Source organism: Brassica oleracea, chromosome C6, assembly GCF_000695525.1.
Source record: "Brassica oleracea var. oleracea cultivar TO1000 chromosome C6, BOL, whole genome shotgun sequence".
Classification (NCBI taxonomy): domain Eukaryota; kingdom Viridiplantae; phylum Streptophyta; class Magnoliopsida; order Brassicales; family Brassicaceae; genus Brassica; species Brassica oleracea.
Genome location: NC_027753.1, coordinates 36,375,772 through 36,400,723, shown reverse-complemented (window position 1 = coordinate 36,400,723; position 24,952 = coordinate 36,375,772). Strand labels below are relative to the sequence as shown.

Sequence of the window (24,952 nt, the reverse complement as noted above, 5' to 3'; positions counted from 1 at the left end):
GTTCATATTTCTGCACAGAACGTAACAGACTCTGCGGATGTTACTTGTTAGATGCATGCTAGTCAATGAACCAAAACCGAGTCAAAAATAAACTTTCAATGCACAACTCAAAACGAAAGCATATCACTGAAATGGTAAAAACTGAAAACACACCAAGTTTTTTTTTATATAAAGTTGATAAACAAAGCATATCTCAAAGTGAGCAATATACACAAATGCGTTAGTGTTCGCAGATAATAGTTGTTACATTTCGATAAGGATCTCGCCCCAAGTGGCAAGATAGTCCAAGCAAGCATGGTTTTGTTGGTTCGCTGATTCAACCTCTGGCCTTGAGCTCTGCAAGCCTCCTGGACAAATCATCCTCATCGACTTTCTCCTCTGTCGCAGTAGGTATGGTATGACCAGCAGCCTGAGGTAGTCCAACAGAGACTTCAAGACCATAGTCATCTGCTACCTGCTGCATCAGGTTGTTGACATCGCCTTCAGGAGTGGACAATGATGTAGAACCAGCCATGGCGTTCTCCATGAACTCAGCTTGGACCTCCATGTTCACAAACTGCTTCTCAAATGAATCCATCGTCTCTGACATCTTCTGCAGATTGCCTATTCAAAGAAACAGAGAACAGATAAGAACCCCAAGTTGTTAGCAACACAACAAACCTACTTAGACTTGTCTACTCGTGCTATACATTCTCTACCATTCATGCTATTGCTACCCTTGTTATGTTTCCATAAAAAACAAACCTTTATGTCTACCCAGTAAAAAACTCGAACTTTCAATCAAACACATCATTTTTACAACCTGTGGCAAGCGAGGACTCAAGGGATTTGACGATGTTGGTCATGGACTTGGTGATCGTGGTCATCTTAGCCTGGGTGTCTAAGCGAGCAACAACAGCGTCAAGGCGAGAAGCGAGACGAAGATAGTTCATCTGCTCGCTACGCTTACGAATGGCGTTCTCGGCGTAGATCCGAGCACCATCCATGTTCCCCTTCTCGATCGCCTTCTTCACCTTGAGTTTCTCCGCCTTCTCCTCCTTCTCGCACTTCCTTGACTGCCTCTGCAGAGACTTGGACGTGAATTTCAGATCGAATATCTGATTCATCAGCTTATCCGTGTTACCCATGTTGATCGGTTCCTCTACACCTCCCGAATTCGATTACGATCTATCGGTAGAGAACTAGGGTTTTTTCGAATTTGGGGATTTTTCTTTTGTAGAAGAGAGAGAGAGAGAGATGGAGGACGAAGAAGAAAGGAGAGAGGAATCGAATTAAGTGGGGCCCCTTGATAAAGCAAAAGATAATGTTAAAGTCAGCTTTGGTTTAACGTAATTAAGATCAGACTTGGCCGGTTTACTATGAACCGCGGTTAGTGATTGTCGGTAGTACCCGGTTCAATATTAAACGGCTATTACTAATTAGTCACACGCGCGCATCAAGAGGAAAAGGAGGAGGCACACGTGTCAAGAATGACTCAGCACCGTCCGATGTGTCGCTCATCATCAGCGTTGCCAACTCAGAAGGAGCTTCATTTGGAATGTTGCATGACTTTATCAAATTCAATCCGAATTTTTCAGACCAAACCAAAGCTTTTGTCTTTTCCCATTTCCAGATACGTTTTTGAACTAACGCCAAGGACCAAGAAGCAGGGCCAAACCCCACCGTAGGGGCAACGAGAGACGTGCATTAAAGTTCGATCTGAATTTTCGAGCATCCTTACTGTTCCGAGTTAACCCTTGATCCCCTTTTACGGTTCAGAAACTCGAAAATTAGAAAATTAAATTGAAGTGAGAGAAAAAGGAGGAAGCTTTGGTGAATACACTCATTAAGGCATGTGAGAATCAGATCTTGAAGAAAAAGGTAGAAACTTTCAGCTACCAGGCGAACGTTCACGAAGCGAAAGTTTTCGTCTTTGTTGTGTGATTCGGGTTTTGGAGATGGATGGGAGAAATGGGGAGGAGCGAATCGTTCACGAGGTTGCAATTGTGGTTCCTAAGAGGGTTCGAGAAGAGGAAGAGGAAGGAGACTGTGTTGAAGTTTTGGTGAGTGAGCTGAAGAAGAGAGGGATGGTTGTTGATAGAGTCGTTGGTCTCGCTGATGAGTTTCTCAAGGTCGGTTTTTTTTTTTCAATTTTTCATGGGTGTTGTTATCTCAATTTGTCCTCTTTTCAGACAAAAGTGCTGGTCTTGAGTGAACCTGAAAGAGTGAATTTTGATGTTAAATAACAAATTGTTGATGACTTAAGTTAGCTCTAGTTCAGTATAATACTATGTAGGCTGTTTTGTTATCAGTAGAGTAACGTTTGAGCTAACTACAACACAATTCAGGTAGCTGCTCCTTTGGAGACCTTGGGGAGTGCAGCAGCTGAGCTTCATATACGTAAACCTACTCGTCTTGGTAACTACTGCTTCCTTTGTATATAACAGCTTAAATTGTTGATGAACATTTGTGTCACAGATCTTTCCTCGTTTTATGTCCTTCACAAGTTTGAATGTTTGATGGTCTTATCTATCATTTTCAGGAATTGATTTGCCCTTTGAGGTGCAAGGTTCTGAGGCTTTCTTCAGGCAACCTGATGGGTCTTTGTTCAGCTGGTTTGAACGTTTTCATTGCTATCAACATCTTCTTTACGGAATTGTAAGCTCTGTTCTTATTTATCCCTTGTTACATGTCTTCCATTGTTTAACGTCTTAGTTCATAGCCTTCTTGATTCATTAACTCTTCAAGATACAGGTTAACAGTGATGGTTACGACGTTACACTGAAGCTTGACGACAAAGAGTTTTGTTGGGCGGCAGGAGAATCACTAGTTAGAAGGTTGGAATCAGAAGGCGTCATCAAACAAATGTTTCCTCTTCATGGTAAGCTATACAGGCAGTCTAGACTCTAGAATGGTTTAAAATTCTCACACATGAACATACTTCTTTTTGTAGATGAACTCAATAGGAAGGAACTTCTCAAAACTTGGGCGTTAAACTGGTGGAACTTCACAAACCAGCCTATTGATCAGATATACTCCTACTTCGGCGCAAAGGTAGACACATAGAGAAACCTAAACTTACTATACATGTTGTAGCAGAAAGCATTTTTGTATGGAAACTCATTAAATATACAAAATCACAGATTGGAGTCTACTTTTCCTTCTTGGGAATGTATACACGATGGTTACTATTCCCAGCCTTACTTGGGATTATAGTTCAGATGATTGATTTTGGGTAAGTTCTCATTTTTGTGACAAGCTCTTATGATATATGGTACATACATCATGCCTTGTTTGCAAATTTGTCTTTGGTCAGGTCCTTGCAGTTTCTTGTTCTCCCAAGTTTCTTTGTCAGCACAATACTCTGGGCTGCCTTGTTTCTTCAGTTCTGGAAACGTAAAAACGCAGCTTTGTTAGCTAGGTAGGTTCTCTTCCCCCTACACTGATGGATAGCATCCAAACAAGTTGATTATGTACCAATTGTTTTTTTGTTTTATTAGATGGCAGATAAATTATTTAGTTGGTCCGAGTCAAGGATACAGATTCATCGGAATGGAGTGGAGCTCCCTTCCCTTTCCAAAGGAGCTTATAAAGAACCTCGGAAACGAGAAGTTCAAAGAGAAGGAAGCGTACCAAAGATATGAATGGTTTGCTTACCGCAAAAGGTTTAGGAATGATGTTCTCGTCATCATGACCATTATCTGCCTCCAACTTCCTTTTGAGCTGGCCTATGCTCACATCTACGAGATCATCACATCCGACACAATCAAGTGAGAGCTTGCTCATTGTTTCTTTTACAAGTGAGAGCTACCTCGAATGCAAAATTTCTGTGATTGTTTCAGGTTTCTATTGACGGCTATCTACCTTCTAATCATTCAGTACCTCACTCGGTTGGGAGGCAAAGTATCTGTCAAGCTGATAAATCGAGAGATCAACGAGAGTGTGGAGTATCGAGCTAACAGCTTGATTTACAAAGTAAGTACATCATTGTTTTTACAGAGTTCATTGTTTCCTCCTCTCTAACCTTTGCCACTGCAGGTTTTTGGACTCTATTTCATGCAGACATACATTGGGATCTTCTACCATGTGCTTTTACACCGAAACTTCATGACACTTCGACAAGTATTGATCCAACGGTTGATCATCTCACAGGTAAACAAGAAACATGATGAGAAACTCTCCTTTGAAGATTTTAGCACTTACATATGTTTGAGGTTTCTTCAGGTTTTCTGGACTTTGATGGATGGTTCTTTGCCTTATCTCAAGTACAGCTACAGAAAGTTTAGAGCTAGGTATGTCCGTTATTTCATTCATCTAAGTCAGAAACCTTGAAGGATGTCAAAAACTGGTTTCTTTTTTTTCAGGAAGAAGAAGAAAAGTGAAGGTGGACCATCAACAGGGAAGATACTAATAGCATCAAGAGTTGAGAAGGAATATTTCAAGCCTACATATTCAGCAAGCATTGGTGTAGAGCTTGAAGATGGACTTTTTGATGGTAATTTAACTTAATAAAGTCGGTAATCTTTAGTGATTGATTATATATAAAATCTGATATATGATTTTTTCATTTTGCTTTTGTAGATTTTCTCGAGCTAGCTTTGCAATTTGGAATGATCATGATGTTTGCTTGTGCCTTCCCTCTTGCTTTTACCCTCGCTGCAGTGGTAAGAGTCTTAACATTTTGTCAGTTTCATCTTTAGCTTCTGGACTTTAACATGAAACATGGTGTACACAGAGCAATGTAATGGAGATGAGAACAAATGCTTTGAAGCTATTGGTTACACTGCGAAGACCACTTCCTCGTGCTGCTGCAACAATTGGAGCTTGGTTAAACATATGGCAGGTGACTTGGATACCATGAAAAAAAAAACCCTTTACATATATTATAATGATTACTCCATCTTGCTGCCCTAAATAGTTTCTTTCTTGTGTGTTTCAGTTTCTAGTAGTAATGTCTATATGCACAAACTCTGCGCTCTTGGTATGCTTATATGATCAAGAAGGAAAATGGAAGATTGAGCCAGGGCTAGCTGCAATTCTCATCATGGAACATGTCCTCTTGCTTCTCAAATTCGGACTATCTCGTCTTGTCCCTGAGGAGCCTGCTTGGGTTAGAGCCAACCGTATGAAGAATGTGACTCAAGCGCAAGACATGTACTGTAAACAGCTCTTGAGAAGCATTTCTGGTGAATTTTCCTCCATGGCAAGAACTCAACAAGAGTCGGAGTAGTCTTGACATGAAATTATAGAATCATAGTAATACCAAAAGGCTTTTGTGTGTGTGTGTGTGCAACAGTTAGATCTCCTTTTGTCCATAAAAATTTATGTGATATCTTGAAGACTTGTATAGAGAGATCTATCTCGTTTTTTGTCTGTAATATGTTGAACTATGAGGAAATCAATTTTAACATTTAGGTTATAATCATGGGTAATGCTCTAGAGAAGAACATCCCTAATATTTTTCAATGTTTATGTTTCCCATCATCAACAGGTTGTCATGTGATCTGTTACTTGGAACACCTAGTCATTTACTACTCTCTCTCTCTCTCTCTCTCTTTCCGATAAAAACATCATTACCAATACACCTAACCACATTTCAATCAATTAAAAAATAGATTAAAATATAAAATCAATAAATTTTGCATTGAAACTATAAAACGATATTTATTTTAAAACAAAAATTTTACCCTACAACTACAAGTAATCTGAAATGGGTGGAGTATGTATTAACATATGTGTACTCCATTGATGGTTGCACACTTGATGCAGTATAATTAGAAAAAGTTTCTCATGATCAAGTCTTTTAAAGATGGAATTATTAGAACAATTATTTTCTCTTTTGGGTCAAAGATATGGTTTATTCTTTTCATTTAAAGATGATTTTTTCTGTTATTGTCAATTTCTTCTTTTGTTGGATTAGTGGAAAATCTTTTATGAGTGGTAAGGTTTACAGATACTTTGTTCACCTAATCAGAGTATCAAATTCAAATGCTTCTCTGACTGTAGTTTCAATGGTTTAATCTATGACGGTATGAAATAAACACATATCCTTTGTTTTGGTAATCAAATAAACACATATCTTTCGTATAAAAACGTATCAGCTTAAAATATCACATCTTATAATTTTTGTTTGAAAAATGGCAGAGTTTATACAAGTTTAATTTATTTAGGAAGACTCATTAATTTGTTTACTAAATTTATGGTAACTCTATATAAACATAAAGTTTTTTGAAAAATATAAACATAAAGTTTTATTGGTTTAAAAGAACAAAATTGTGGTCGTTTTTTGTTAATATCTTGTATGTTTTTGTTAAAAGTATATATTGCTAGTTCAAACTAGAATGTTTTCTAAAATAAAATAAAAACATTTTAAATGAAAAAAATTCCAACATAAAATTATCACTTATAAGAATAAAAGCATATTTAAAATTATGAACATTTCAAAATCAAACAAATGAAAGTTTCTATATTTTTGAAATATCTAATACAATAATTTATAGATTATTTTATATTTTATTATAGTGCGAGTTTGAGAACTTTAATTAGCTAGTTTCAATAAAAATTGATGGTCTAAAATCTTTTATTATATACAATGTGAAAATCACATTAAAGTTATATACAAATCCCACCAAATAGTGATTTGCTTTCTTAAATCAAATTTGTGGAAATAGTAAACAACAGGAGAATAAAAGAGACGCAGACTGGTCCAAAGTTATACGAAAGTAATGATATTAACAATTACACAAATGAAGGTAAAGCGACAACAGATAAAAAAAGATGCAATAATTAACATGGACGTTGATTGATTTTTCGTCGCTTTACGTAATTGACGACACAACGTCATGGCCTATGCATGCAGTCGGTTTCTCAAATGTATATAAAACGATCAATTACATAAAGTATATGACAACACTATCTATATATATTTTACCAAAAAAAACACTATCTATATATATATATATCAAAGTAGATTCCATCCATTGTATATATTAGTTGTCTTTTAAAATTTTTCATTTTATACTAGAATGCAGTTTCCAAATATCTAATGCAGTTTTCTATAGAATTTCAGTTCCATTGCTAATTTGCTACTATCTTAATTAACTTATTGAAAGTTATAATTCAAATTCAAAAATATGCGTGTGTAAGTGTAATGCCGTTCATCTCTAGAGAAGTACTCACAATTCTCCACATAGATTTCTCGAATATCGTGTACGTAAGATGTAACTAGTATTTAATTATTATTACTAGACCTAGATTATTGGACTGCACGATCTTTGGGAGCTTTATCAGCTTTGTTAAGTGGGATTCAGGTTTTAATGGGACACGCCTGACATGTCAACACAACGCAGAAAAGGACGAATCTTATTATTAACACTTTTCTTTGACTGTTTTGATAATTGGACAACGAAATAATTTATTATTTAAGGTAGTAATTCCTTAAGTTTTTACTGTTTTTAATAGACATTTCATTAAGATGCTGAAATCTACCGGTAACGCATATTCACTGCACAAAAAAGAAATCACTGCACATGCTGTTTTTGTATTTTTTTTTTTTCTTACAATTTGGACTGCACATGATGTTAATCGCACTAAAATTAGAATATCTATCAAACTTTAGAGTTTTTCATCTTTTTCTATAACTATTAACGACCACAAGGAATTTCACGAGTTGTACTTGTAGTGATGCTGATTCGGGGAGGTTGCGGAATAAGTGTGTATGATGTGGGGATACTGATGATCTCATGTAATTATATGTAAAGGAAACTCGTCAACGTGGAAACCATCGCAACATGCAGTATTTCCCAATTAATTATCAAGCCAGTCAGAGTAAAATATACCACTCATTTTCTATGTGGTCATATTAATTCATGTCATAACACATGCATGATTTGATAAAAAAAAATATGGATATGAAAAATACAAAGGTTTGATTGGCTAGACCATGGAATTATCTGAACTGTAACTAGGGTTATACAGCTAAACTATGTATAAATAAAATCATGTTAGTTTACCATTTAATACGCAGAGTTGATGCTAATATTTGCGTTAGTTAAGTTATAAAAGTCAAGGCAAATTGTTAGAGTATCTCCAACCACTCTATTTTTTTATTATAAAATAGAAATTATAATAAAAAAATTTAATATTACTGTATTTCATATTTTATAATAGAGTAAAAAGTAGATTTATTTTATATAGAATAATTCATTTATTTTTTTGTTCGTCATTCTATTTTTCATTTTAAAATAAAGTATCATTAGAATAGAACACAAAATTACTTTATTTTAAAAGAAAAAAATGTTGACAAATAAATAAAATAAAATAAAATAAACCATTGTGTACTTGTTTCAAAAACTCTTATTTGAGTGGTAGCTTCTGTGTTTGCCACTGTTGTAGTGTCACGGAACCAATAACCAACTTTATTTAGTTACTGACTACTGCTTTATCTGCAACTTTTGTTGATAATTGACATTCACCAGTTTCTCTTTCTTAATGAAGATGGTTTTGATTGGTTAAAACTGAGAAAAAAATTACAGTAAAACTTCTATAAATTAATAATGTTAGATTTTAAAATTTTATTAATTTATAAAAATATTAATTTATAAAAAAAAATTATTTAAATTTTTATTTTAAGATATATTTATTCTAAAATAAGAAAAATATTTGATTTTAGTGTATAGGCATTTATTGTTATTTTTTTTTGAAATTTAACATTTATATTAATTTTATTATATTATTTGGTGTACATAATATATATTTCATAGAATTTAAATGTGATTTTAGATATAATATTACTAAATCTCATCAAAAATATATTAAATGTTAAGAAAAATATAAAGATAATTTTATTGTGAATATAAAACAAACAATGTAATAATAGGTTCTTACTCATATAAAATATGTATACATATAAATTATTAATTTATAATTTTAATGGGACCATATATTTATATAGAATTTCTCTAAAAAAATATTATCTTATTATTTTATCGATTTATGTCAAATTTTGAACGAACCCAAGTTGGGACCAACGGAATTTATTAATTTATAGAGATTATTAGTTTATCGAATATTAATTTATAGATGTTTTACTGAATTCTAGATCCACTATATTTGGAGTAATTATTTTTTTGTTATCACTTGTTTTGTTTTTTCCAGTGATGATAGTTTAACTCGATAAAAATAGCGAAAAAGTTTACTTTAATACGGTGAGTTCAAGACCACTCTACTTTTTGTTGCGCCAGTAGAGTTAAATCACACTCATATTTTATGAAATCTATATGCAGTTTTTACTTGGGTTTTCTGCAAAAAAAACTTTCAATGTGATTTTTTTTTTGTAAATTAATCTGCAAACTCAAAAACCCACGGGTCAACCCTCCAAGTGCCAGTTAAACCGCAATATAACCCTCGACCGTATATTTGTGTATTTGACTGTGTATAATTTTAACATTTTTCAATACTACGTCGTTTTGGCGCTAATTTTTAAATGAAAAAAAATTGTTGAACTCGGGGTTTGAAACTTGAACACTATATACATGCTATATAACCATCTTGGCCAACAAATATATTTGTTTAATTTGTTGTTCAATATATTTAGAAATCTATATAATTGCGTTTAACAAATCTATATATTTGGTTATATAGCATGCACATAGTGTTTAAGGTTCAAGTTTCAAACCCCGAGTTCAACAATTTTTTATCATTTAAAAATTAGCGCCAAAACGACGTAGTATTGAAAAATGTTAAAATTATACACTGTCAAATAAACATATATACGGCCGAGGATTATATTGTGGTTTGACTGGCACTTGGAGGGTTGACCCGTGGGTTTTTGAGTTCGCGGATTAATTTGCAAAACAAAACCACGTTGAAGGTTTTTTTTTGCAGAAAACCCTTTTTAGTTTACCACTTCCGAAAACGCACCAAAAGGAAAAAAAAATACTAAGTATTCAAACACGTTTGAAATGCCCTGTTCAGTTTATTCGTAACTAATTGTTGTGAGTTATATAAGTCTAGTCAAATTATCGCAGCTAAATATATATGTAACGCAAGTCTTAAACGGTGGACCGTCTGTCTGTTTTTGATTAAGTTTACTCGTCGGATTTTCGTACAGATACAACTTGATAGAAAAATGATTGTTGATAACGAAAAAAGCGTTCGTCCAAAAAAAAAGAGATAACGAAGAAAGCCAGATGAATACAACAAATGCTGTAGCCACCGAATAAAGCTGTTTAGTTACTTAATTAAGATATCTATTTTCGTTAATCTTTGTCCCTCACGATTCCCTCTCTTTCTAAATTCTTTGCATGTGGCTTCCAAGCTATATCCAGCTTCTTTAAATTATACTCAAAATACCATAATTAAGTTAAATTCTAGAGTTACGTTTTTGTCTAATATGTTAGTATGATCTTACAGATACTAATACTAATATTAAACTAAGACTAGAAGAATCTTAAAAATACAATATACTATAATGAATAAATTTTAATATAATCTTACAAGTATTAATTAATAAGACAATATGATTATATCAAATGTAAGATGACAAGAAAGTAATTTACCAGGGCTTCATTAAAAAAAATTGCATAATCTAGAATTTCATATGATATATGTCAATACACTATTCAACATATTATCTTTTTAAAATCATAAATCACAACTTTATCCTTAATTTTAGTGATTGACTAAATATGCAATATATATTTTGATTACCGAATATTCTTCTCTTATTCCCGCGTTACCTCCTCTCATCTTTATGAAAAACCCACCCGGAAACTTCTAAAAAGGCAAAATTAAAACAAAATCATCCGAGAGATCTTAATAACCGTAGGATCACAATACAAGACACATGTTTGACCTCTAAACATCATCAAATCTAACGGTTCACAAACGAAATAGGATTCTAATTTTTTTCTTCTTCCTTTTTTTCACCATTAAGGTAATGCTCCAATGGCATCTCCTCGAAAATCCTCCATTGTTTTGTATAAATACCAAACAACGTTTCTCTCCTTCTCCATCCACAAACCAACGAACTCAAAGATCCAATCAAATCTAAACAGACAAATATTCTTCAGGTTTTCTTGAGACATGGCTTGCAACAACAACAACAAGAACAACATTGTCGTTGTGTTCGACTTCGACAAGACCATCATCGACGTTGATAGCGATAATTGGGTTATCGATGAACTTGGCTTCACTGATTTGTTCAATCAACTTCTCCCCACCATGCCTTGGAACACAGTCATGGTTTGTAACCTTACCTTTCCTTCTCTGTTTCTTTATATAATAAAAGAAAAAACACAAATCTAGTTTTTGTTAATTTCCCGCTTTGTTCATATCATAAACGAAACCATAAGTTTTATTTTGTTATATTACAGGATTGTATGATGAAAGAGCTTCATGATCAGGGAAAAACAATTGAAGAGATCAAACAAGCCCTAAGAACAATCCCTATCCATCCACGGATCGTCCCTGCCATCAAAGCTGCACATGCTTTAGGGTAACACACATTATTATTGTTATGTTGATTCATTTTCTGTTTTTTTTTTCCTAAATTATAAAATCTTGTCTAATATTAGACAAAACCCACCGGTTCTGACGAAACAATATTTACGGCTCGGTTTCCAGGTGTGAGCTGAGGATAGTGAGCGATGCAAACATGTTCTTCATCGAGACCATGGTTGAGCATCTGGGGATTAGTGAACTCTTTTCTGAGATCAACTCGAACCCAGGATTTGTCGATGAGAAAGACACCTTGAGAATTTCTCCTTACCATGATTTTACTAACTCCTCTCATGGTTGCACTCATGGCAGTTGCCCTCTTAACATGTGCAAGGTACATTGAACTTTTTTTTTTCTTTAATCATCTTTTTCGTTACACCAAAAAAGTACACTTTGATCTAAAATGTTAAAATAATGTTTTGGTCAGGTATTTGACCACATCAGTCAAAACATGTCATCTCTATGTCAATGGTCCCATTTTGGTCGTTTCTAAATATTAGATCATAGTTTAATCATTATATATGTTTGCATTTATTTATTAGGGCTTGGTCATTGAGAGGATTCAAGAATCTCTAGCTAAGGAAGGGAAGAAGATGATTTATTTAGGAGATGGAGCCGGTGACTACTGTCCTAGCCTAAAACTAAAAGCTGAAGATTACGTGATGCCGCGTAAGAATTTCCCGGTTTGGGATCTGATTAGTCAAAATCCGTTGCTGGTTAAAGCAACGATTAGAGAATGGACCGATGGTGAAAGCTTGGAGAAGATATTAATGGGAACCATAGAGGAGATTATCCTGGAGGAAGAGAAAGAGAAGAACATGCTAAGTACTAGTGCGGAGAATTCTTGCAAGATTCAGACAATCTCTGTCGGGATTAATGTTCATCATGAGCCAATAATGCCTCGTGCTCTTCGAGTTTCTCAGTCTGGTTAGATGGTTTTTATATAATGTAGGAAGAAGAAGAATATTATATGTGGTCATATGGTGACTTTCCTCTTCTCCTAGTACTCCAAACATATTGGACTTTATCCCAAGTACGATGTGCGGTGAAGTTGTATGAATCTATGATTGTAATTTTTGTTTTTCAAGTACCTATCTGGTTGAAATATATTTTGAATTAAACCGCATAAACTAAAGTCGAATTGATTTTTTTTTTGCTAAGAAAGTCGAATTGATTATTTACGTTACTCTATCGAAATGGTTATTATTAGAAATGCTATTATGGAAGAGAAAATAAGAAGCGTGGAATGGAATGTATTCCGCCTGAAATTCCGCTTTTTTTGTCATACATTCATCGCATATTATTTTGTCTAAACTTTAAAAATAGTTAAAGGTAACTGTTACACTATGATGATTTATAGACTCCACGTGAGCCATGCGGTCCCAAGTTTATAGAGAATAGACTATACGACGTGTGAGGCATGCGGTCCCAAGTTTTTAAATGCAGAACCGTCTGACACGGATATTCTTCATGTTGTTGCCATAACTAATGATACGTCATACGTGTACTCGTTTTCTTCATTGTTTCAAGAAATCTCCTCACAAATGCCAAAATCAATAAATCTTCATTTTAGCCCGATGTATTTGTTGACCGGTAATTTCGTAACCGGTGTTCTCCAAAAAGGGGAGTTGTAGCTTGTCTATATCATTAATGGCGATTCGGAAATAGGAGGTCTGATAGCTGTTGGATCAAGAATTGATAGATTCAAAGTGTATCCATTAATCATTTTCACCTAACCAAGAATTGAAAAACAAAACGTTAAGAGGGATACAAATCACCTTGTACGAGTGATCGTGATCAGAAACGTCTAAAAAAACCATTACAATTCCAAAAACATAATTTTTGTTTGTTTTGAATAAGATTCCAAAAAATCACCTTGTACGAGTATCAATTGTAAATGTCACATCGCATACGATAGCCATACATGTCACATGAGATTTCTGTCTTCAAAACAGTCACAACTATACAAAAAACACCCAGTAGCCCCCACAAAGGCTTTTGGTCAATTTTTATTAGATAAATATTAATAGTACTTTTTTTTTGAAACACGAAATATTAATAGGACTATTGTCTGAATTATTTAAGTTTAAATTCATATGTACTTTAAACTTTAGTAATTTGATATACTATATTTTACAGAGTTGTTGGCGGTGGATATGAAAAGAAATGATGGTAACAAATACACACACCGATGACCAATCCATGAATTGGATTCTGAAAATCTATTCAACCTTTTAAAAACATGGTTACAAAACTTCACCACTCAGCAAAAAGAAATTTTCACCACTAAGTAGTTAATGTAAAGATTAATTTATCCTCTCTTTCGATGGGGTTGCCATCTTATCCCATGCTTCAACTTACAAAAAGCTAGTTATTGAGATCGTACATAGATTTATAGTCCTTCAATTTTCTCTACATGCAGGGGAAAAAAAAAACATCAAACGAATTCAAAACATGTCTCATCGCTTTTAAGTCACTTTTGTGAGTGGTACAGAAAAAAAAGACACAGTGTATAAAGAAAAGTTCAAATACAAAACAAAAGGTTCTAAAACGCAGCGTTTTGCACTCCTGAGTAGTCAGTAAACAAGTGGAAACAAACACCAAGAATTGGAAATCAAACCTTTGGAGTGTAACAAAATTAATCTGTCTTTGAGGAACTTTTATGCTCTGGTGGATGTTCTGACGAGGAAGCATTTGAAGAAGTGTTGTTGCTAGGACGACGGTTCTCTGGATTAGCTGCAGGAGGAGCTTGGCCTTCCGCAGCAAGGTTCTTGAGAAGGTTCATGACCGTGGGAACAAATTTTGCTGATATAGATATGAGCCCTGAAACCTGAAGAAGAAACCATAAGTAGTAACATCATATATGAGTATCATTATCAAGAGTTCTCGAATACTAATCCTTGTCAAGTCCATGATTCATGAGAAAGCTACTTACTACACCATTGCGGAACTCGCCAGGGATATCTAGTTGCGTCCATAGTGCTTTCAAGAGAAGGAAAACGACAAATAAGAGACCGAGATAAAGAGGGTTTCTGTTAACAATAAGAATAAAAGAATGTTACATAACAATTTCATCGATATGAAACAATCAGTACTAGCTTTTATGGACCTTAGAAGAGTCATGAACTCGTTGAATCCAAGTATGATCAATGCAAGAATTGCCCATGGAGGTGGTAGCCAGTTGCTACCACGCTTGTTCGCTTCCTGAATTAGTATAACCAATTAGTATTCATAAAACATAGCATAGAGATAACTTGTGAAGCAAGTAATCATGCCTGTGCAGATATGGCTTGAGTCACTGTATACTCAGTTTCTGTCTTGAACTGTCTCCATATAGATTTACACTGGACAGGTGTGATCAAAGTTCTTGATGATGGAATCTAAAAAAAATAATGGGACCACATCAAGAATCAAATGAAGTGAAAAGAGACTGGAGCAGAGTCAATACATACCTCATCCCAAGTGCTTGAAGCCAATGGATCAGATGCTGTAATGCTTTTTTTAGACGTTGTTGGATCCAAAAGAGCAACAGTTAGTGTCTTCTCTATGTTATCAGTTTCATCACCCAACCTGATCACAACCATTACTGAAAGCAACTTCAAGGACTGAAACAAGAAACAAGAAACAAGAAGCCACAACAAGGTGTTTTAGACTTTGTTATATAACAAAACGTTAATAGGGAAACAGATCGTACAGCTGATCTAGCTGCTTTAGTAATAGCTCGAATATCTTCATTCCCGGTCCAAACACGTGGCATTGAATCAGAATCATGACTAAAGATTGTACCAAACCTGAAGGAAGAACAAGAACACTTAGTCATTGTTTAAAGCTAATCTTGAAATGCTTGCTTTATATATACCTTTCTTTCATGCGCATCAAGACCCTTCCTGCTTCTTCCTTTGCCTTAGACTCTATGGCACCTCTCGAATACTCCTGAAGGCTTTTCACCATCTTGTCTCTCATCTCTTCTTCAATGTCAAAACCAGCTAATGCACTACTGAATCCAGAGACAGCAGATTCAGTTTCACGCCTATGTAGCTTCTTTACTGTTCTCCACGTCTCATCATTAGCTCCTTCCAACAAAGCTTCCACTGGTTCAGACAATGCTTCATGAAGCTTGGACTGCAAGTCATAGGCTAAATCAGTTACATAACTCAATGTTCCAAAGTGTTTTTTGATTCTTTCTGTTTACCTCGTACTGGCTTGTAAGTTCAGATAGCTTGGAAGTCCTCACAGAGGAAATGTGAGCCTCTATGTCACGGACAATCTTGTCACGTACTTTAGCTGTGTCCCAATCGGCTTGTTCAACGATGGCACCTGCACACTCTTCATCGAATTGAGCCATGCAAGACTTGAACCAAGTAGTGGAAGCTGAAGAAAAGCCTTCTCCAATCTCTAAAGCTTTATCAAAAGAAGCCTTAAACTTTTCAAGCATCCCAAATCTTATGTGTCCTAACACATCTTGAAACGCTGGATTCACTAGCTGTAAGGTTAAAATCATATAATTAGAAAGCATATAGTATATGTTTCTGAGTGTGACAGAACAAGCTTATTTAAGCTTGAACAAAAGATATATTACTTGGAGAAGCTTTTCTTGAAGTTGATGTCTCTTTAAAGATCTGACACCTTCATCAAAGAATGTAGCCTCCCCATCATATCTAATTAAACAAATTATCTTTAAAAAATATATATACAGTTGATGTGAGTAGCTTGACTAAAATCAATGTGATTACTCAGATAAGCAAGAACCAAGAATAGAAGTAAGCCTCTTTCCAAAATTAGAAACTGGACCAGCTTGCACCTCCTCATCAAGTTTGCGCCAGTCCTGTAAACCAAACCACAAAAGGTTGTTGGTTAGTGACTATGTGACTCACAAAGACGCTTACAAACAGTGAACATTACCTCGTTAGAAATGAAATGAGAAAACTTCTCATTTGCAATTTCTTCACACCGCACGGTAGCTACCATGACCTGCAAGAAGAATGAGCTCAGAGGAAGTATGAAAACAAATTCTAAAGCTATTATTATAAGCTTACCTTGTGGGCAGGAAGGTCAAGATCCTTATTCTCTTTGATAACTCTCCAGATTTGATCTGCACTAAATGCAAAACCTGAAGCTGGAATCACTCCTCTTCTGTCTCCAGCAAGACCACCCGGTGCAATAGAATGCATGAACCTTTGTCTCAAACTAGCAACCTAAGTTCCAAAAAAAAAAAAATGAACATGTTTATAATAAAAAAAAACAAAGCAAGCCAACTTGGAACACTCATCTATAATAATTTAAAAAAACATGGCCTCACACACACACACACACCTGCTCTTTAAATTGTTCTTCCTTCTCCTCATAACTGGAAAGAGCAACAACTTCAACCTAACCATCAAAAGAGACAAAAACAGCATGAAATATATGAAATGTGGCAACCATTCTATAACATAACATACATTGAAGAAGTCACTCATAGGAGTTTCTTTGTGTGCTTCAGGCTTTGGAACAGAATCCCATATCTGCCACAATGAAAGAACAAATCGTTGATCAGCTATCTTTCTATGAACATCAATTTGGAATTAGCTGAAATTCACTTATTTGTTTACCTTCTGAATATCTTCTCTTAGGACAGGCTCTAAGTTCTCCAGTGGCGTCTGCATCCAAAATCACATCAACAAAACAGTAATGATAAAGTAATAGTAATGATAAAGAAAAGAGAAGAGAGTGTACCCTGGTTTTATCTCTTATTACAAACAGCATTGTTGTTTTGCGTGGACTAAACAATCTCATCATAACCTGTCAAACACACAACTCCAAAGAAGTTGATACACATAAATAGTTTTTAAACTTTCTGATCACAAACAAGTACCTGAAAGACAGTTTTCAATAGAGGTTTATTAGCAGCTTGTTCACGGCCAATATCGTGACACCACCTAAAGAGACACAACACAAGCGTTGAAAATGTAATGAAAGTACTTTCCTTGTAACAAAAAGTGAAAGTTTATACTACAATCTTACATGTTGATCAAGACGATATCCGAGATAGCAAGAGCGAAAAGAGCACTTTGTTTCTCAAATGCAGTATCATCCTGGTTGAAAAAAAAACAGGAAACTGAATCAATGTTGCTCACTAAACCAAAGTGGTAGTGAGACAAAGAATAACCTCTCCTCTCTCCCTTCCATCTGTGCCTTCTAAGTCCATTACAAGTGTACAAGGCTCTATACCAGCACATCTTGCAAGCCAGATACCCTTTGTGGTCTGAGACCTATAGACAGTTTCGACTCAGTCCACAAACTTTTACACAATAGTCAAAAGCAAGAAATGATATTATACCTTCCCTTAAATGCATCCATCTCCATGAAGTTTGTTCCAAACAAACTATTCAATAGTGTACTCTTCCCTGTCAAACCACAAATGTTCGGTAAGATTCTGATTATTCCTGAACTCTCTCCTCTAGAAAAGGATGTATACCGCTGCTTTGAGGACCCATAATGGAGACAACAGCATAAGAAAGGCCACACTCTCCAAGTTTCACTTCTTTAATGAAATGATCAATGCCAGAAACATTGTATATACCATCACCGTCTATAAGCTGTACAGAACAACATCCCTCGCTCTTATCTGCATCCGATATATGTAGCTCATCATAAATCAATGGATCCTTATTTTCATCTCTTCAACAATGGAGAGTCCAACAACTTTGCAATGAAACAAGACCAATACAACATTATTTCTTAAAGAGAACAGAGAGACAGGACTTGTGTATATCAGATTTACATGGATCTACAAGATGATTTGTTGGTAAAACAAACCAAGAATATAAGATATCAATTAATAAAGCATATAAACCAGACAACAACGATTATCAGGCAGAGACAGAAACAGTACCCATTGTTGGTCTTTCTTAGACAGAAAGTGTGAAATGAGATCAGATCTTCCTCTTTCTCTGTTTTTGCATGTTAGTCATGTTAGGAACTTAAGATGTCATCTACAAAATCTGTTAGGCATATGGAACCACATCAGAAGCCAATCTTGAAAAAAATTTGTGTATTATTCACTCAAAAAAATAAAAAAATAATGATTCTCCTATACACCATCAAACCCACTCCAAAAATAGAATAAAACATTCCTAGTTCGAAGCCACATCTTACTAAGTTTAGTCATATACTAAACTTAGTGATACATGAAAAAACGATTTACACTTTCCCCTAACCATTTCATTGCAAGATTTGTTCCCCTACATAAAACCGACTCGAAAGCTGCAGAAAAAGGCTCTCTCTCTGCCATTGCCTCCTCTTTCCCTAATCCCGACCACTCTCACCCTCTTCTTCAAGTTCAGATGTAATGAATATAAAAGAGATTCCATGTGCCCATCAGTGGACGCTAGGTTACTCTCATTGCTTCTTGTTTTCATTGTACGAATCAACATTGATATCCTCTCAGCAATGTCCTCGACCATCTTCGATTCATCTTCCCTGAAGTCACATACAAACGAGAACGATTCAGATCGAATCTAACAATAAAGATCCGACATCTCAAGTACAACATAGAGATCACATTGTTAGATTCGGGTTTATTACGAGCTTCCAACTTAAAACCAATTGGTGATTAGTGGATTGCTCCTAAACCTTTTATATATTAGTTAATGTCCCGTTGAATATTCCCGATGTATCTCTTATACACATCATTGTAAAGAACTTTTTACCTTTCACATGAACAATAGCCAGAGATATTCGCCAGATTGGTCAATGCTTGCCTCCAGGGGAGGACTTTCTCGTGATCTCTCTCCTCGTGCTTCTTAAACTGTACGGCGACTTCTCCGATCTGTCTCCTCACATGACACGGATCCACTTTGTAGAAGACTGGAATCACGGTGAGGGAGCCCTTGTTGACGAAATCCATGATCTTGACGAGTTCGTCGAGGCACCAAGTGGACGCTGCGTAGTTCTTGGAGATCACAACTACGGCAAGTTTCGACTGTTCGATGGCGCGTGCGAGCTCCAGCGAAATTATCCGACCACTCTCAAGCTCCTTGTCGTCTTTGAAGGTACGAATGTTCTTTCGAACAAGTTCTTTGTAGAGAAAGCTGACGATGTTGCGGCGAGTGTCGGGTCCTCTGAAACTCAGAAAGACATCATAGTTCCTGAGGGAGGTAGTTGCTGTAATAGAAGGCATCTTAATGATTCTCTCAAGTGAGTTTTCTATTGTTATTTTTGTCAACAAGCGAATTAGCCCCCTTCTATAGTCTTTTTTTTAAAACAATTTGAGTCGTGTTCGTGAAGGCGTGTAGGCCATGAATTTTTTCATTTCCTCTCTAATTTCCTCGCATTTTGTAGACGAAGTATAATTAATGTATTAATGGTGGTCTTGAAAAAATCAAACAAAACAAAGTGGATGAAAAAAAGATTCATCCAAGGAGAAAACAATGGGGGCATTATTGATGTGGACAATTATAAATCAATCAACTCAAATAAATGTATGAAGATCCACAAACTTTTTTCTCAAAAAACAAATAAAGGATAATATAAGTGTTAAATTATAAATGAGTGATGAAATTTTTAATTTTTTTATACATTCCAATTTTTACAATTTTTTAACAATTTTTAAAATAAAATATACATCATTTTCATGCTTACAACTAGAAACTGTATTTATGATTTGAACACAAAAAAATATTTTTATAATACAATATTCACAGTATTTTTTAGGAAACTCTTAATTATGCAACTAAACATATTTTATGTGTTTACAAAAAATATAAAAATAATTCGCAATACAATTTTAAAATATGATGTAAATTTTTTAAAACAAAATCATGGTATAATATAAAAGTTGAATAAAAGGTGAATCAATGTTGAATGATTATATGGAAATAAATAAAAAAACTAAAGTTCGATCCACTCATTTGCGTGGATGTTTTTTTCATTTTATGCAGCAAATTAATAAGTTGGTCATGATTTTACAGTGTTTTTATATAGTATGTATTTGCTAATATGGCCTTCAATATTCAAACCAACAAAATAATATGTTGTGTAAATCATTTTTGGTTAGATCAACATAACATTTTGGATATATATATATATATATATATATATATATAAACATTGGAAATTTTTTAACATTATGTTTAGGACTATTAGGATGTTTCTTTTTCATGTTTCAATATATTCGTTGCATACAAAATATATAGGTTGTTATTGATTTTTATTACAATTTATATGTCTTGCTTATATATTGTTTTGAATATACTCTTTGAATATTATTTAATTTTGGAAATTCAGATTTGAATATATACAGATTTGAAAGCAAAGCTAGGTTATTTTTTAGATTATATTTTACGTTAAATGTTGATAGATAATTGTAGAAAATACTGTTAGGAATATCATTAAAATCTTATTTTAAATGCTTATAGATATATAGTTAGTATTTTATGTATGAGTCTGGCTCAAGAATAGTTAAATGTTTTTACTTATGGCTCATATTTTTATGATTATTGAACTGTTCAACCTTATAATTATTGATCGGTTCATGTGTTTGTAGAAATAGGAGCGGTTCTAGGCCAGTCAAATGAAAATATTAGTTCCTCCCAAAAAATTTAAAAGAAATAAAAAAATTCTCAAAATTTGTAAAAAAAATTATTAAACTTTTACTAAATTGTTTATAGCTCCCAATATTTTAGGGGCGCGCATGTGTAGAAAAGTGATAACAATTTTGGAAGAAAAATTGATGACAAATGCTCAAATAATCTATTCAAAATAAAATGAACCAAAATAGTTCTAATTCATGCAATAAAAAGTTACGCCATAATTATTTGTGCTCCTTTGTCGTGTGTCACAAAGTCAATAAAATAAAACGATTTATTTTGTTTGACCGATTAATCTGCATAATTTCGTATTCTGTGTAATTCAAAATCTAGACATTTTGGTGTAAGAACACTTTTTTTTTTCAAACACACTTAAATTAATTCAAACTCAAAAGGTTAGGTGACAGCCATAAAAGCTTCAACCTCCAATAAACATTGTTTTGCTAACCTATCAGCAATGATGTTTCTTTCTCTAGGGATCCAAAAGAAATTGATTACATCAAAAGAGCTAGCCAACTCGCAAATATCTGCAACTATGCCATAGATTTCGGGTTTCCAAGAGCCTGAGTTGATAGCTTTGGTGAGTTGTGAGGAATCCGATTCACAGATCACCCGCTTCACTCCCTTCTCCTTGCATTTTGTCAGAGCAGCTCGCATTGCAAGTCCTTCCGCCGCTAGAGCAGAGCCTACAAATCTCTCATAGCCCGTGTGGGAGGAGGAAACAGAGGTACCTATCGAGTCCCTCAAGGTCCATCCAAATCCTGCTACCTTTGTGGTTGTCTTCCAAGCCGCATCTGCATTCATGATTGAGCAGTTCGGAGGTCTTACTATCGGCGCTGGGGTTCTTTGGGGGTTTACGCCTTGCTTTGGCTCCTGGGCATGTACCCATTCTCTTGCCAATCTAACAGCTTTCGTTAATGCTTCCTCCTCCGAGAGGGACTTTCCTTCAAAGATAAGCTGGTTGCGCTCTATCCATATCTGCCATATAATCCAAGGTGCAAGTTGTCCCGCTACACCTGTAGGAGGGAGACAAGGTTTTCTACAGAGATCTAGCCAGATATCCTCTAAATCTATCCATCCGCTATCCCCGAGGGCCGTCGCAAAGGGGACATTTTCCCAAATCTTCTTTGCGAAAGGGCAGTGCAGGAAAAGATGATCTATAGAGTCTGGTGATCCGCATCTCTTACAGCTGACTTCTGAGTTGATATGGCGCTGCGCTAGGATCTCCCCCACAGGTATGGCTTTGTTGAACAGCTTCCATAGGAACATTTTGATCTTGGGTGAAGTTTGGAGGTTCCAGACAGCTTTGAACCATTCAAACTCCCCATCTCCTTCTTGTTGTGCGTCAGCTTCTGCTCTTTTTCCAATCGCCGTGTGATAGCCTGATTTAGTGGTATAGTCTCCAGAGGTAATACCTAACCATATCAGTTTGTCTGGAGCTCCTGTAAGGCTTGGTTTGATGGTCTTGATGGTCTCCTCCCAATGTGAAAAGAGCTCTTCTATTTTGTGATTATTCCATTCTCTGGAGTCAGGTCGGAGTAGGTCTGCTACTGTGATGTTACTTGAAGCCTCAGTCGGTGGCCCTACTGGTCTCTTTTGCTCTGTTACACTTAGCCACGGGTCGTGCCACGCTCTGACCGACCGTCCATCTCCAACTACCCATCCAGCGTTTGACATAATCAAATCTCTACCTAGTAACACTCCTCGCCACCCATGAGAAATTGCCTTCTTCTCTGTCACGGTGAGAAAACTCTCATCTTTGCAGTATTTTCCCATGAGGACTTTTGATAAAAGAATGTCTGGGTTGTGGTGTATTCTCCAACTGAGCTTTCCAAGAAAAGCATCGTTAAAAGCTAGGAAGTCACGAAACCCAAGTCCCCCCATTGCTTTAGGCATAGTCATCTTATCCAAAGAGATCTAAGCCATCTTGTGTTGCCCTTCTTTATCATCCCACCAGAATCTGGTGACTGCGGATTGAATCCGTTGGCAAAGTGAGACAGGTAGTTTAGAACAACTCATGGCGTGGGAAAGGATGGACGATAGTACACTCTTCACCATAGTTAACTTCCCGGCCTTGGATAGGAATCGATTTGACCAGCTACGCGCTTTCTGTCTCACCTTATCAACAATGGAAGTGAAGAGATCCCTCTTTCTTTTCCCAAAGTGTTCCAGCAATCCAAGGTATTTTCCCACTCCACCTTCCTTTTCAATGCCCAATTCTGCTTTGACAAGGTTCTTCAGTGCGACTGGAGTTCTTCGTGAGAAGGAGATCGACGATTTCGTGGCATTAATCGACTGGCCAGATGCTTCCTCATACCGCTTAAGGAGCTCTCGAAGTGCTCTACTGCTTGTCTTGTTTGCTCGGATAAAAAACATTGTGTCATCCGCAAAGAGGAGATGGTTGATTCGGGGGCAACCCAGTGCCACTTGAGTTCCTTTTAGGGAACCCTCCTCGCTTGCTCTGTTACATAAACCTGAAAGAACTTCACTACACAAGATGAAGATGTATGGTGAAAGAGGGTCTCCTTGACGGATGCCTCTGCTCGGTTTAACCCTTCCCCTAGGCGAGCCGTTGATGAGGAAGGAGTATGTAACAGTGGATACACATTGCATGATTAATCTGACCCACTTGCTGTCGAAGCCCAGTTTCGCTAGCACCAGTTCAATAAACTCCCATTCGAGTCGATCATAAGCCTTACTCATGTCGGTTTTCACCGCCATAGAGCACCGTTTAGCCGCATCCGAAGTTTTCAGAAAATGTAGTACTTCATGCGTGATTAGTACATTATCGGATATGGCACGACCTGGGACGAAGGCTGATTGATTCTCTGAGATGAGACCGGAGAGTATCGACTGGAGCCTTCTTGTAAGCAGCTTGGAGATGATTTTATATTGCACATTACACAGCGCGATAGGCCGGTAGTCCACTACCGCTTGCGGGCTTTGAACCTTCGGGATCAGCCTGATGTTAGTCTCATTTATTTGCCGGGGGATCTGGTGTAAGAACACTAATAACTACTTAAAAAAAAAAAAAAAACACTAATAACTACTTAGTTAAACCGATGAACCAAATAGTTAAATAAGCATCTGCCAAATATACCACGAAAAATATGACGAAAAAACATAACTCAATGTAACACGTCTAATTAATAATATGGTATAATTGGTCTAATAAGCGTATACCACACATAAATTTCACCGCTTAATAAAATGAACATGAGAATCAAATAATTTGAAGTCATAGTTGTATATCATTCTACGATTAGTGTAATTTTTAAGGGCCCCCAATTTTTAATGACAAATTGTATAAATTTCACACGAAATCAAGGTTACTTTGTTAGGGAAGATCTAAAATGTTAAAAGTTAAAAAAATATAAGTTAAATAAAAAACCTTTGTGTTGCAAAAAAACAACTTTGTATATAGTCTTGTGATATCTTGCATATTTACATTGTTTTATCCATTCATCCATGAGCATTTTCATCATATAAATTAGGATTTAGCCATGTCTAGATTGCATTTTGCATTCATTGTCCTTATTAGGTGTTGGAGTGTGTCATGGAGTGATTTGAGATGTTTGGGAGCATTGTGATCCAAAAGGAGGTGAAAGATGAGCATGGATGGAGCCTTTAGAGAATTCTCCTGTTGCTAAGATTTTGTGGAGAGACAGAAAATTGAGTTAGCTTTCTAATGGAAGTGGTTTCAAGTCATTTGGAGATGTAATGAAGGAGTTATGATCAATTTACTAGAGGCATATCCATCCTGGTCGAGCATCACAGAGTGACCTCTCAGAGCGACCTACCGAGGTCGCTCCCAGCCAGAGCGACTAGCTCAAGTCACTCCCAGCCAGAGCGACCAGCTCAAGTCACTCGCGTTTTGACGGGTCGAGACACAAAGAAACGCGTCG

General features: G+C 35.7%; 5 protein-coding genes across 7 annotated transcripts in view; 2 read left to right on the top strand and 3 right to left on the bottom strand.

Annotated features, from left to right (window-relative positions):
* Nucleotides 1–107: 107 nt before the first annotated feature.
* Nucleotides 108–1,294, bottom strand: LOC106296526 (ESCRT-related protein CHMP1B-like). Its single transcript, XM_013732672.1, has 2 exons — nucleotides 803–1,294; nucleotides 108–603 (listed from the first exon to the last, which is right to left on the bottom strand). The coding sequence occupies exons 1-2, from the start codon at nucleotides 1,125–1,127 to the stop codon at nucleotides 317–319; spliced, it is 612 nt and encodes a 203-aa protein (XP_013588126.1). The 5' UTR covers nucleotides 1,128–1,294; the 3' UTR covers nucleotides 108–316.
* A 271-nt stretch (nucleotides 1,295–1,565) lies between these two features.
* LOC106301069 (anoctamin-like protein At1g73020) lies at nucleotides 1,566–5,468 on the top strand. The gene is made up of 15 exons (XM_013737377.1): nucleotides 1,566–2,111; nucleotides 2,328–2,397; nucleotides 2,522–2,637; nucleotides 2,734–2,860; nucleotides 2,933–3,033; nucleotides 3,123–3,214; nucleotides 3,296–3,400; nucleotides 3,480–3,749; nucleotides 3,822–3,954; nucleotides 4,018–4,131; nucleotides 4,204–4,271; nucleotides 4,344–4,474; nucleotides 4,561–4,643; nucleotides 4,715–4,822; nucleotides 4,919–5,468. The coding sequence occupies exons 1-15, from the start codon at nucleotides 1,938–1,940 to the stop codon at nucleotides 5,207–5,209; spliced, it is 1,983 nt and encodes a 660-aa protein (XP_013592831.1). The 5' UTR covers nucleotides 1,566–1,937; the 3' UTR covers nucleotides 5,210–5,468.
* Nucleotides 5,469–10,996: 5,528 nt separating this feature from the next.
* On the top strand, nucleotides 10,997–12,598 carry LOC106298699 (inorganic pyrophosphatase 1-like). The gene is made up of 4 exons (XM_013734841.1): nucleotides 10,997–11,223; nucleotides 11,355–11,476; nucleotides 11,605–11,812; nucleotides 12,021–12,598. Exons 1-4 carry the CDS (start codon nucleotides 11,065–11,067, stop codon nucleotides 12,408–12,410), a joined length of 879 nt encoding a protein of 292 aa, XP_013590295.1. The 5' UTR covers nucleotides 10,997–11,064; the 3' UTR covers nucleotides 12,411–12,598.
* Nucleotides 12,599–13,972: 1,374 nt separating this feature from the next.
* LOC106296611 (protein ROOT HAIR DEFECTIVE 3 homolog 1) overlaps nucleotides 13,973–24,952 on the bottom strand; it is a 21,690-nt gene continuing 10,710 nt past the window's right edge. For 2 of the 3 annotated variants that reach the window (XM_013732789.1, XM_013732790.1), the window contains 16 exons: nucleotides 17,194–17,259; nucleotides 17,070–17,117; nucleotides 16,920–16,982; nucleotides 16,792–16,848; nucleotides 16,515–16,673; nucleotides 16,381–16,449; nucleotides 16,212–16,303; nucleotides 16,058–16,136; nucleotides 15,671–15,961; nucleotides 15,338–15,600; nucleotides 15,173–15,269; nucleotides 14,931–15,083; nucleotides 14,754–14,858; nucleotides 14,588–14,682; nucleotides 14,414–14,510; nucleotides 13,973–14,308 (listed from right to left, as the gene is read on the bottom strand). In XM_013732789.1, coding sequence (XP_013588243.1) covers nucleotides 14,117–14,308; nucleotides 14,414–14,510; nucleotides 14,588–14,682; nucleotides 14,754–14,858; nucleotides 14,931–15,083; nucleotides 15,173–15,269; nucleotides 15,338–15,600; nucleotides 15,671–15,961; nucleotides 16,058–16,136; nucleotides 16,212–16,303; nucleotides 16,381–16,449; nucleotides 16,515–16,673; nucleotides 16,792–16,848; nucleotides 16,920–16,982; nucleotides 17,070–17,117; nucleotides 17,194–17,259 — 1,926 coding nt within the window. In that variant the 3' untranslated portion in view covers nucleotides 13,973–14,116. Of the gene's footprint in view, nucleotides 14,309–14,413; nucleotides 14,511–14,587; nucleotides 14,683–14,753; nucleotides 14,859–14,930; nucleotides 15,084–15,172; nucleotides 15,270–15,337; nucleotides 15,601–15,670; nucleotides 15,962–16,057; nucleotides 16,137–16,211; nucleotides 16,304–16,380; nucleotides 16,450–16,514; nucleotides 16,674–16,791; nucleotides 16,849–16,919; nucleotides 16,983–17,069; nucleotides 17,118–17,193; nucleotides 17,260–17,332; nucleotides 17,397–17,481; nucleotides 17,553–17,626; nucleotides 17,730–17,797; nucleotides 17,865–17,935; nucleotides 18,086–18,352; nucleotides 18,431–24,952 lie in introns of those variants that run through there. The other variant, XM_013732788.1, reaches the window with a different exon arrangement.
* Nucleotides 18,631–19,662, bottom strand: LOC106296612 (toll/interleukin-1 receptor-like protein). Its single transcript, XM_013732791.1, has 2 exons — nucleotides 19,170–19,662; nucleotides 18,631–18,939 (listed from the first exon to the last, which is right to left on the bottom strand). Exons 1-2 carry the CDS (start codon nucleotides 19,637–19,639, stop codon nucleotides 18,702–18,704), a joined length of 708 nt encoding a protein of 235 aa, XP_013588245.1. The 5' UTR covers nucleotides 19,640–19,662; the 3' UTR covers nucleotides 18,631–18,701.

What these genes read in the sequence shown, in the direction of transcription:
- LOC106301069 (XM_013737377.1), top strand. Translation starts at nt 1,938, where the DNA reads ATGGATGGGAGAAATGGGGAGGAGCGAATCGTTCACGAGGTTGCAATT. An exon ending in AACATCTTCTTTACGGAATT is followed by an intron (nt 2,638 to 2,733) that starts GTAAGCTCTGTT and finishes TTCAAGATACAG; the next exon opens with GTTAACAGTGATGGTTACGA. An exon ending in ATCACATCCGACACAATCAA is followed by an intron (nt 3,750 to 3,821) that starts GTGAGAGCTTGC and finishes TGATTGTTTCAG; the next exon opens with GTTTCTATTGACGGCTATCT.
- LOC106298699 (XM_013734841.1), top strand. Translation starts at nt 11,065, where the DNA reads ATGGCTTGCAACAACAACAACAAGAACAACATTGTCGTTGTGTTCGAC. An exon ending in AAAGCTGCACATGCTTTAGG is followed by an intron (nt 11,477 to 11,604) that starts GTAACACACATT and finishes CTCGGTTTCCAG; the next exon opens with GTGTGAGCTGAGGATAGTGA. An exon ending in GCCCTCTTAACATGTGCAAG is followed by an intron (nt 11,813 to 12,020) that starts GTACATTGAACT and finishes TTTATTTATTAG; the next exon opens with GGCTTGGTCATTGAGAGGAT.
- LOC106296526 (XM_013732672.1), bottom strand. Translation starts at nt 1,127, where the DNA reads ATGGGTAACACGGATAAGCTGATGAATCAGATATTCGATCTGAAATTC. An exon ending in TGAGTCCTCGCTTGCCACAG is followed by an intron (nt 604 to 802) that starts GTTGTAAAAATG and finishes TTCTTTGAATAG; the next exon opens with GCAATCTGCAGAAGATGTCA.
- LOC106296612 (XM_013732791.1), bottom strand. Translation starts at nt 19,639, where the DNA reads ATGCCTTCTATTACAGCAACTACCTCCCTCAGGAACTATGATGTCTTT. An exon ending in GGCTATTGTTCATGTGAAAG is followed by an intron (nt 18,940 to 19,169) that starts GTAAAAAGTTCT and finishes ATGTGACTTCAG; the next exon opens with GGAAGATGAATCGAAGATGG.